Below are 12486 nucleotides of genomic sequence, written 5' to 3' on the forward strand. Positions count from 1 at the left end.
CACCAACAGTTCTATTACAGATTCTGGACCCATCAGTGTATATTGACCATATAAAGCAATTGCATTCATTAATGTCCCATTTCAACATTTTCATTTTCCATGGCAGTTTTTTGCTTTTGCTTTTATCAAAGAAGCCTCCTATTTTAGCACTCGTAAAAATCAAAAAAGTTTTAAGGCAACTAAATAGCAAACCTAGAGTTTTTAGAAATGTTTATATTAAAAGAATCCCATTTCAAAAGGTTAATCAAGGAGTGACTGTTGTTGGCAGAGATGCCACTGGACTCTAATTTACCTGGGTCCCGGGACCCAGGTTATTTGAAAAATCTGGGTCCTTTTTGAGTGAAAGTGGGTCCCTCTCAAACAAAATGTATCTTGAAAAAAATTATGCCCCCTCCCCCATAATTCACTGGTATCTATGGATTTTCTTCCAGCATACCCCAGGTCTTTGATCTCCTGCTTATATTTCTTTGTTGAGGCTGAGTGGTGGGTTATGTTCTGGGTAGGAGAAAAGGGTATCTGTGAATCAAGTAATTCATTTCCATAAACATGTTCTATCCAAAGGTTCATTTATTTTCATTGTCTACTAGTAGGAAAAACTTGCAAAGAAGCTCATTAGCACTGAGAATTTAACATATGGAATTCTGCACATATAATAAATCTAAAACAAATATACAGTTGATCCTGCTTATAACGTTTCTCCCATTTAGAATGTTTTTCCATTTAGTACAACTTATTTTTGTGGTCCTAACAATAAGTAATTCTCATTAAGATTTCCTGTTTAAAGTGTTTCCTATTTACAACGTTTTTTATGACGGTTTTTTGAAAAACTTTATAAGCAGGATCCACTTTAATTAACAGTTTGAGACACACATTTATATATTTACTAATAATCAATGTATAAATTCCCTTCTGATTGATTTTATATTTTGTTAAAAAAATCTTAGCACTTTCAATATCTTCTGATCAAATTTAAAGCAAATTAGATTCTCTCTCTTCTCTCTGACACTTATCTTCTCATTCCCTATTCATACTTTGGTTTTCCTGGTAGAATAATTTAATTTTCCTTCCCTGCTGATCCACCATTCTGATCTGTTGCCATTTAACTGCCACATTTTTTAACACCTGAATATGGTAGCTATGTCAGATTTGTGTTGGAGAAACTTAACAGTGTGCTTATGTGTGTGTGCCCAGCATTTAATACAAATATATACAAATACAATGAAACAACAGGCAAAATGCCCAACGAGGTGGCTGAGAAAAAGTTGCCCATAAAAATATGGATGTCATATATTCAAAATATATGACATGGTGTTTTGTGTTCAGTAGGTGGTGCCATCTATCTAGCAGTGAAACTACTAGTGTGCCAAAAGTACACATTTTGGCACACCCATGTAATGTAGAAGAAGCAGTTATAAAGGGTGAATTTGGTGCCCCCCCCTCTAGTCCACAGCCCAGGACACTAGATCCGCCTGTCCTTCCCCCCCTTCCCAGTTGCGCCCTGCATCTATCCTCTAATCTGGTAATGCGTGCATTTGAAGTTCAATGTATGCATATTTATGTTGTAGGTCTAGGTGATCGCCATGGCAACCAGAAGTTTTTTTCAAAGGAATAGCCAACTCAAAATTTTAAAATCTTAGAAAATAACATTTTTAGCTGATTACCATTGCGCAATTGCAAGTTCCAAACCTGGATTTTCACCAAAAGTAAAATTTGGGGAGAGGTTATAAGGAGGCCTCTTCCCCGCCCCCCCCCCTACACGGAGATCAAAAATTAAAAATATTTTTGTAGAGAATTAACATATTGGAATAAAATAATTTCTTTTATACTATCTGTGAAGAATTAGATCCTTGTGCCCCTCCAAAAGCCGATTCTGCTTACACACCCGTGATTTTAGCGATGCGAAACAGTGACTACCGCATAGCAGCAGACGACAAAACTGGATATTCAAGGTTGAGTTTTCACCGATTTGTTTTTTTTTCCACGATATCGGGAAAGTTTTACAATTTGAACGGGCATTCCCTTTACGATTAAAAAAAAAAACAACGAGCATTCGCAATATTGTAGGAAAAAAACAAATTTACGCTGTAGAGACTGTATTTGAATGCCGGCAGATAGCCGCAAAAGTACCGTAATTTCCTGTATATGAATGGGAGGAGTAAATCCGCACTTTGAAACTTCTGTCAATGGCCCCTCATTCAGGGAAGCAACTAGATATCTGTCATCTTATTCTTCAACAACCCGCATGTATATCAATACAGTACAGCAACGGTTCTCAACTGGTGCTCCGCAGAGCCCTTTGGGGTTCTTTGAGCACTCTCCAGGGGCTCTGCGGCAGCTTGAGGAAAAAAACAGTAAAATTGAAAAAAAATAATAATTATAAATATTTTTAAATAGTAAAAATAAATAAGTATCTTTGATGAATAATTAAAAAATTGTCCTATGGGGCTCCATCATAGAATTTTTTTTACTAAAAAGAGCTCCGCGAGTCAAAAAAGGTTGAGAACCGCTGCAGTACAGTGTACAAAGTAGTAAATCCAGTTTTTCAAGGTCACGCGATAATGATACACGGTAAAAGTAAAAAAACAAGAAAGGGAAAAAAGTTGGGGAAGTTTTTCTCTCTAATTTTTTCTTTTTAGAACTAGGAAAGAACGTGTCCCAGAGGACGTGTGAACAAAATTTTTATGCGCCCTTCTCCGAAATTCATAGTATTTGAAACGTTGTAGCCTGTCAATAGCATCGCTATTGGACTCACAGTACTGCTTTAGACTTGCATACAGATACTCAGATCAGAGTGTTGCACTTGTTTGGATGTAAATTGTCTCCGCTTAACAACTGCAAATTGAAGTTTGTTAACCAACCCAAATGGGATCCTTGATCAGCATCATGGTTAGGCTGTATATATCCTCTGAAGATGGCATTCACAGTGTGTTGAAACATTTTAGGGTGTGAGAGGTCTTGTGTTCAAATCCCGGTCGAGTCCGGGCAGTGTGTTGTAGATAATTTCTTGTCATTGTCGAATCAATTTTGGGCGCAGTAGTCCAGGTTAATAAGATACTCACCTAAAGCACCAAAGGATGTTTAAAGGTGCTGTGGGTTCGATACCTTGTTCGTCTTTGTCAGAAACTTTCCTGATGCAGGGGTACAACAGAAACAGCAACATTACCAAAAAAGAAGATTGTTATTGCAGAGAGTCCCACACTGAAGGGTTAGTGCACCAACCTCTCAGTGAGTATAAAAAAATGGCTGCTGTTCAGAATCTGCAATAAATTGTAGGTTCCAGCCTAATTAGCTCTTGTAGGCAGAAAATTACCATGGTGTGACAAAAATTATCAAAACATGTTAGGAATTCATATCTTCTCCTTGTTATTTGGCTTTATCATTGGTTTTTTCTTCATTGTGTTAGTATCAGGTAAAGGGTTATTCCAAAACTGGCTAAACAGTAAGAGTCAGAGACAGGCAAGAGAGAGAAATCATGACTTTCCTTGTTTGAGGCAGAAAAAGCTGATAATGTTGGCATACTTAGAAATATTCTCTGCATTATTATACCAGTCGTTTTACTCAGTAATGACCTAAATATAATGACTAGGGCTAGGTTTTCTATGACCTAAAAATACAATGACGTTGTGTATTGATTAAAAAATCTGAATTTCTTGTTTTTTTAAACCTAGTAATGACCCAACAGCCTTGAACCCTGGGGAATTCAAGACACTCATCAGATCTTTTCTTTGGCTACCGCTGTGCTAAGAACTTTCTTTTTTGAGGGGTAGTACAATAGGAGACCTCTCTGGTTTTGGTTCTTAACCAAACATGAATTTAAAACTTCATAATCCATTATTTCTCTCTGCACATATTTTGATGTCTGTAGGTCACATCTCAGCTATCTGAATTTTCTTTAATTTGCAATTTATGCAAAATAGTTATATCTCTTGAATGTTTCAAATAGTGTATATTCAATTGATATGAACATTTATCCATGTTATCATCTGTTTAATTACTGTGTAATAAGTGAGTATTTATATTTTTAATATATGCAGTCGACCCTCTGTATTCACGGAAAAATTCAAAATATTGACTGTGATTAGCTTGATTACAGCAAAGGCCTATACAAGAGGACGTGGTAGATTTACACATAGATGTTTTGCAACATTTGATAAGAAATCAAAGATTGTGGGAGAGTTAATAATAGAGGAGGGGAGCTTGTTCCATTCAACTATGGTATTAGGAAAGAAACTGCATTTAAAACAGTCTGTAGAGGCAAAAATTGGTTTTAATTTTTTGGGGTGGTCAAATCTATAGGAAACATAAGAAGGCTTACTCAGAATGTCAGACGTATTGAAATTTAGATGACCATGAGTAATCTTATGGCTAAGCGGGAGATGAGTCGGTCAGTAGCGAGTGGGTGGAGATTCAGTTCTAGTTTAAGATCAGAAAAGGAACCAAAAGAGGGCCAGCAGTCATGAATAAAGCAGGTGGATTTATTTTAGATGGATTCAAGTTTGTTGATGCTACTAAAGGTGTTGGGTTCCCAGACCTCAGCTGCATAAGAAAGAGTGGGAGAAATATAAGTTTAGTAGCAGAGAAGTCGGATGTCACAAGTAGAATGGTTGAGGTTGTGGCGAAGGAAAAAAATTTTATTGAGACATAATCAATATGATTATTCCAACGTAAGTCAACCGAGATTATGATACCCAGATATTTAAATTAAGAAACTTGGGATATTGTTACGTTATTGATCAAATATGAGAATTCGAGGGGAAGAGTTTCACAAGAAGCTCTCATGAAAACTGTTTTAGATAGGTTGATAAGCATATGCCAAATGAGCACCAGTCTTAGATGGAAACAAGATTACATTGGAGAATTTCTTGATCGGACTTGTGATTAATTTCGCGGTAGATTATACACAGTGATCAGCAAAAAATTTAGTGGTGCAGTTGAAGGATTCAGGGAGGTCATTTATATATACTAAAAACAATAAAGGAAGAAAATTTGCTCCTTGAGCATCTGAATTTACAGGGGAAAATGGTGAGTCATGCACAAACTGTTTACAATTTTTTAGGAAAGCTTCTAACCATTTGAACAACTGTACATTCAGACAATTCAACTGAACATAAGAATAATACAACTGAACATAAGAATAATACAACTGAACATAAGAATAGTACAACTGAACAATACAGCAACAGTACATTCACCGACATTTGAAAGTTTATGAAAAAGTCTATTGTGTGATTAACTTCATCATAAGCTTTAGAAAAATCCAAGATGATATCGATTTGTAACTCGTTATCAATGGCTTTGGAAAGGTCATGGATGAAAAAGGACAGTTGGGATGTAGTCGAAAGGGATCGTCTAAAGCTGTGTTGGTTGGGAAAAAAAAAGCTAATGGAGTCTAAATGGGTGTGGATTGCCTTTGCTATAATATGTTTGAATATCTTACAACAGGATGAAGTAATAGATATTGGTCTGATGTTAAGGCGGTCGGAGAGGGGACCATATTTGTGAATGGGAATAATTTTATTGATTTTCCAATCAGTGGGGGAGGATGGCGGTATTTAGTGAGACGTTGAGTAATATTAGTAGATGGTCAGAGATTTCTTCAGTGCAATATTTGAGAATGGCATATGGAATATCATCAGGGCCTACAGAATGGGATTTTAGTTTTTTTTAGTAACTTTAAAATACCTTCTTTAGTGAAAAGGACCGGGTTTGAGTTATAGACAGAATTGACGAATGAGGATTGTGGCGGAGTGGGATAAAAAAAAACTGAGCAGAAAGCCAAATTAAATTCAGTAGCAATATCTGAAGGAGAAGAGACATCTTTATTTAAAACTTTGAAAGAAGTGGAGCCAACTGATTTAGGTCTGAGAAAGTTCCAAAATTTGGTAGGATTTGTTTTTAGGTAATTTGGTAAAGAATGGGATAGGTACTTGGACTTTTGGGTAGATATGAGGTTCTTGGACTTTTGGGTAGATATGAGGTTCTTGAGACTCCCGAGTGGATGTAAAAATTGAGAATTTGAGTGCAATGGATTAGTTGGATTTATATTTGGAGGCGGCGTGACGGATTTTCCTCTTTAGATGAATGAGGTCTCTGTTAATCCAAGGACTGTGAAGAAACTTAGCTGAAACTATTTTTTTTGAGACTGTAGCTACACATTTATCAATAATAAATTTGAAAGTTGTCCATAGGATATGAATATTGTAAGAGGGGGGATGTTGATAGAAAATCAATGAAATGGGACAAAGAATGGATTGTATTATAGGGTAATTGGCTTTGTTAAAATTACATTTGGGGGCATGTTTGTGGGAAGGGATAGAGTTTTGAAGAGAGAAATCGATGAATGGGTTATTGTAATCAGAACCACCTTTGAAGGTGTAGGTATCAAGAATTTGGATTTGGTTAGAGGTGGCAATGAAATCGAGGGTGGAGCTAGAGCGAATAGTAGTTCTTTTTAGTACTAAAATGGTTTTGACAAGATTAAGCTTATAGAAGATGTCTAAGACTTTATTGTTGATTCTGTGGTTGCCAGACAGTGATTTCTTATTTTCCAGTTGATTCCCAGGAGGTTCCAGTCTCCAGCTATAAGAAGGGAATGTGTATTAAAGAAACTTCCAAGGATTGATTCGAGTTGAACAAATAAGTGAAAATCAGAAGCCAGCAGTAAATAGAAAGAAAATAAGGCCAGTGGGAAACAGTTATGTTGGTGCCATTTGCCTCTAATGATTTCTAGGTCATAATCTAAAAGGATTTCAGTAAGGGGGATAGAATTATTAAAGATTAGTGCAACACTGTCTCCCCTGAGAGTTTATTCTGTCTTTTTGAAAAGCATTGAAATCAGGTGGTAAAATTTCGGAATTAAAAATTATATTGTCTAACCATGATTCTGTAACTGCAAGAAAGTGGGGATTGTGACTAAGCAAGATTGATTTGAGAAAATCAGTTTTATTTCCTAAACTTTGAGTGTTAATGGTTCCCAACTTGAAGACTTTATTTTGCAGTTTGTAGGTTGGGTGGATGATGTGAGTGCTCTGGGAGGAGGGGTGGCCTAAAGGGGGGCCGTTGTGGCTTGAGAGGAGTGGGAAGGCAAAGAAGGGTTAGTACAAGATTGGGTGTGGAAGATATGGACAATATTGTTCATACTGGGATTCCAAACTTGTTTACAGTTATTTGTATGAGCAGTATTATGAAAAAGTTTAACTTTCTATCACAAAATTTTTTAGTAACATTCCAGATTTTCCCATGAAGCTTGCATGGTTTGCATGAGAAGTCCTCAGAGATTGATATGTTACTATTCTACAGCAATATATCTAGGAAATCTACTAATAATCTACAGTCTGATATATCTAGGAAATTAATTGAAAACTTGATAAGCTGTTGCTGTAGCTACACATTTGAGAAGGGAAACTTGACATTGAGATCCAGATAAGTGCTATTTTTCTGTGGGTGCGATAAAATGTATATTCTAGTTACGTATAACATAACTTGTATACTATAACTGTCATTTTTAAATCTGCAAATCCATGAGCATTGAAGGGAAAGAATAAATTACATCTCCGAGTATGTTGTTGGAACAATAGAAAAGCTTGGACTATGAACACACTTTTCCTGCATTGATTTAAAGAGTGTTTTGTTCTGGAGGTCAGAAAGCATCTTGGCAGTAAATGCCAAGGATAATAATCCTCAACAAAGTGGCATTTAATCTCTCTATATGCCTCTTGACTCAACAATTAGCATTCAGCTGCTTGATCAGGGGTTATGCAAACATTTATAGTTTGTTATATACACATTTTTTTTTACTCAATGACGATTGTGCAGGTGATTGGAGAAGATGCAAATGCAGGAAACATCTTGTAGTCATGAATGAATTACACTGACACCAATAATGTCATTGATAGAGCCGTGGAAGCTATAAAGGTGTGAAAAGTCAACTTGTGTTAGAATAAATTTTGCCCCTCTTAAGGACACATCTATTTCTACAGAGCCAACGGAAGAGATTATGAAAGACATTGTCACTTTAGCAAAGCGGGTGGATGAAGAAAGTTTCAGTGATGTGTACTGATAGGAATTTATTAACAGCTATTCAAAAATTTACAGAGAAGCAATTAATCAAACTGACTGCTCCTGAAACTGAAGCAATACCACATATGATGATCAAGATTAAGAAGTGGAAAACAAGTTCATTGTGAGCACCATAGTGCAAAGGCTTTGAAAGTTTCAATCGGCCATCTATGACATATTTCTCACATGTAGAAAAATTGGTAGAGGAAGCCTTGTCACCATAATCTAACAAATTTACTGAAAGAAATGACTTACAGACATAATATTCTTTCAGAAGACATTGCTGAGAATCACTGAGTTGCTGTTTCTACATCTGCCACAATGCAGATATAAATTAGGTGAATAAAAAAAACAAAAGTTTATGGTTTGGATTATTCACCGATTTTCCATATTCATTATAACCTGGGAACCTAACCCCTGTGAATACAGAAGGTCATTTATGTGATATTTAGTTAAAGTAGTGGTGATTGTTAGTTTCTAATGAAAAAGAATTCACATTCAATAACTTTTTACCTTTATTGAATATTTGTTTTTAGGTCTAAGCATAAGAATAATAAGAAAAATGAAATAATCAAAGTGGAGAGTTTTGAAGATACTATATTGTGTGAACGTTATTATTGTTTTGTTTTTTCTGAGCTCTGCTTGGAAAAATTTGAAGATAAACACCAAGGAGAATATCATTGCAAAGTAAGCTGTGGTGATGCATCTGTAGATTGTTCTGTGAAAAGTGAGTTTTTGTATGCTTTTGCATTGATTTTCTTACATCTGTTAGTATATTTTTAATTTGCTTCCAACAGTGCACATTTTCATGAATTGCAAGGCAGAAAAAAATTTACTCTCATTTCTCAAAAAAAAATTACCAGCATTTCTCAAAAAAAAATTACCAGCATGGCTATATCTGTTATCTTGTTCACATTCCGGGCCGTACGTACATACTTTTGCAATCTGTCTGTTTCTCTTCATATGCTATAAGGAAAGTGACTTATGCCAATAAGTTTTAGTGTACACAAGATTTTTCTTTCTTGTGAGATAAAGGGCATTTTTAATGAGAAAAAAAACTCATGAATTTTTTTTTTTTAAATAATGAGGTGCAAAATTTTGATGATATAAATTGGTTTAATATATATAAAAAGGATAAAATGTTAAGGAGATGTGATACAGTTAAAAATAAATTTAATTTAATCTTTTTTTTCATCAACAGATTTTCATCCAAAACATTCAAGAATATTTTTTAACACTTCTAATATTGGCAAATTTCATCTGCCTTGTTAAAGTGTTGAAATCATTTCTTCTAGGCACAACTGTGAATATATGGACTTATGAGCCAAGGTCAATCTTTTTTTAAAGGTTCATTTCTTGACAGGGTGGGCAAACCATTTACTTCAAAACTATGTGGTTGACATCTTTGGTTTGAAGATGAGCTATTGACACATAATTTTGTGATTAAGACCACTATCTAATGCAGAGACATTTTCTGACAAAATGTCATTATTACAATCTACTTCACTGCAGTTGTATTCGTTGTACATGGCCTTCCACATCACGATCTCAGAATCTAGATTATTGGATAACACAGGGTAAATACTTCATTTGTACCATTATAGATCATTCATGATTTTGTTAACACCCTTGAATTTCATTTTCAGCTTCCAAAATTTACAAACCTCTGTCTTGATTCTTTGATGACTTCAACATTTTGATTTAGTGATGAAATCAGTAATTCTGCTTTTATATCACACATCTTACACATAATCTTGATCATCCAATCACACGCAGTTATTAATTTACATAAAATTATGTATGTGCCTAAACTTTTAAAGTTATTTTTCATACCCTGTATATATTTATTTACATTTTGGAAATTTGATACAATGCACAGTCGAACCTTGTTACAGCGCCAACCCTGCTTAGTGCCACAAATTTTCAGTGAACAAATCTTCCAAATAGGGATTATAATTTTTTTAAAAACCAGTTTTAGCGCCAACTCATTATAATGCCAACTATTATTTGGGTGTGTACAAAGTCTGTGTCATTTTCTGAGAATTCCCACACTTCATTTCCCATAATTTTCCTTTTGAAAAAAAAAGGAAAATTATGGGAAATGAAAAATTCCTTTTTTTTCAAAAGGAACTGAGGATTTATCCTTTTTTCATTAAATTTTTATTATATGCCAACATAACAGTTTGAGCAAATGATTTAAAGAATAAAGACTGGTGTGTGGTCCAAAGGTTTTAAAAAGCACATTTCTAAAAAACCAACCTATTCAAGGAAACAGATTTGTTGATAAGGGTATTGGGAGTGTATTGGACAGTTGCGCGTAGTTTCAATTCAAGACAGACATGCATTTTATCCTACACGAAAGGACAGACTTTATTTACACAACATGTTATATACAGGCAAGAAACAAACTGACACTGAAACTGATAACTTAAAAAATCACACGATGGCATTTCTAGCACGTACATCAATCACCGCTCTGTGGTGTGGCTTTTTCTTCCCACATGTGCCGGCGATGACACCACAGGCTATGCTCCCAGTGAACGAGCGAACGCTAATGTAGGAATACAAGATTAGGATTCACATATTGATGATATAAAAATTTTACAATGAAATGATAAGTAATGCGCATATGTGTATAAAAATGTGCAACAGGTTACAGAGATGCCGTTGTACTCTAATTTACTAATCCTACTTTTTACTCTCCTTCAAAAAATCTGGGTCCCTTTTGAGTGAAAGTGGGTCCCTCTCGAAAAAAATAATTTAGAAAAAAGTATCCCCCCCCCTTCTCCCATAATTCATTGGTATCTCTGTTAATTTTTTTCCAGCATACCAGGGGTCTTTGATCACCTGCTTATATCTCTTTCTTGCGACAGAATGGTGAGCCATGCTCTGGGTAGGATGAATCAGATAAATAATTCATTTATATGAAAACATATTCTATCGAACGGTTCATTTACTTTCATTGTCTAGTAGTAGACCTAACTGGCATTATAGTGCAGAAGATTTACATCGGTGTGCAGCATGAAAATGTGTGATTTTTTTTTTAGTGACGGACTCGCATCGCGAGGACCCGGGTTCGAGCCCCACCGTCGCCACAGTGGTGATCGGCTGAAGTTGGTTTTCTGTGGTTCCCAACTTCGAGGCGCAAATGCGAGCCGATCTCCCCATTAAAAAGACTCGCCACAGACAGCAATAGTCCTACAAACAGTACAAATATTCAGTCACTACACATCACTCACTTCACTTCTGAGATATAGATGGCAGCACTGAAAAATCAAACACAACATTAGATACGTACTCAGACTGTTAGATACACACACTTGCACTTCCGGCACAACTCACTAGGTAGTAAATCACCTATGGCGATAGACCTGAGTTGTGCTCGGTTTGAGAAAAGAAAAAAAAAAATAGTAGGAAAAGCTTGCAAAGGAGCCCATTAACACTGAGAATTTAACATATGGAATGTAACACATATAATGAATTTAAACCAAATATACGGTTGATCCTGCTTATAACGTTCCCATTTAGAACATTTTTCCACTTAGTACAACTGATTTTCATGAACCCAACTTTTAAGTAATTCTTATTAAGATTTCCCGTTTGAAGTGTTTTCCTGCTTATGTTTTTTATGACAGTTTTTTGAAAAGCGTTATAAGCAGGATCCACTGTAATTAAAAGTTAGAGGCACACATTTATATATTTACTAATAAATCAATCTATAAATTCCCTTTTGATTGATTTTTTATTTCTTTAAAAAATCTTAGCTCTTTCAATAATATCTTCTGATTTAAATTTAAAGCAAATGAAATTCTCTCTCTCTCTCAGTACACACTCTCTCAGACTCTTATCTTCTTATTCCCTATTCATACGAGCAGGGGCGTAGCCAGAAATTTCGTTCGGGGGACCACTTTCATTTTGGGGGGGGGGCACCAAAGTGATAGCAATAGATCTGGCCATCTTTTTCCCTTTTTTCAGTCATTTTCTTACATTTCGGGGACTTGTAGCGAGGGGCCTTTGCTATGCCCTTGCATACAAGCAAGGATTTCATATAAATCCTCGCGAAGCAATATCCTGATAGCAGAGATGCCACTGTACTTCAATTTACTTGGGTCTCGGGACCCAGGGTATTCAAAAAATCGGGGTTCCTTTTGAGTAAAAGTGGGTCTTTATCAAAAAACATTATCTAGAAAAGGGTATGCCCCCCTTCCCCATAATTCACTGGTAACTCTATGAATTTTTTTCCCAGCATGCCGCAGGTCTTTCATCACCTGCTTATATCTCTTCGTTGAAACAGAGCAGCAGGTCATGTTCTGGGTAGGAGAAGGAGGTATCTATATGAATCAAAAGATTCATTTCTATAAACATGTTCTATACTTTCATTGTCTACTAGTAGGAAAAGCTTGAAAAGAAGCCCATTAATGAGAATTT

At 35.6% G+C, this 12486-nt stretch overlaps 1 protein-coding gene across 2 annotated transcripts in view; it reads left to right on the plus strand.

The window, feature by feature from the left end:
- The window catches only part of LOC149065507 (uncharacterized), a 162972-nt gene that overhangs the window by 80469 nt on the left and 70017 nt on the right, over positions 1–12486 (plus strand). For both annotated transcript variants that reach the window (XM_089253565.1, XM_089253566.1), the window contains exon 9: positions 8595–8785. In XM_089253565.1, coding sequence (XP_089109691.1) covers positions 8595–8785 — 191 coding nt within the window. The remainder of the gene's footprint in view (positions 1–8594; positions 8786–12486) is intronic.

Source organism: Pholcus phalangioides, unplaced genomic scaffold, assembly GCF_987345545.1.
Source record: "Pholcus phalangioides strain wild (caught in Gottingen) unplaced genomic scaffold, Ppha-v1.0 ptg000039l_1, whole genome shotgun sequence".
NCBI lineage: Eukaryota > Metazoa > Arthropoda > Arachnida > Araneae > Pholcidae > Pholcus > Pholcus phalangioides.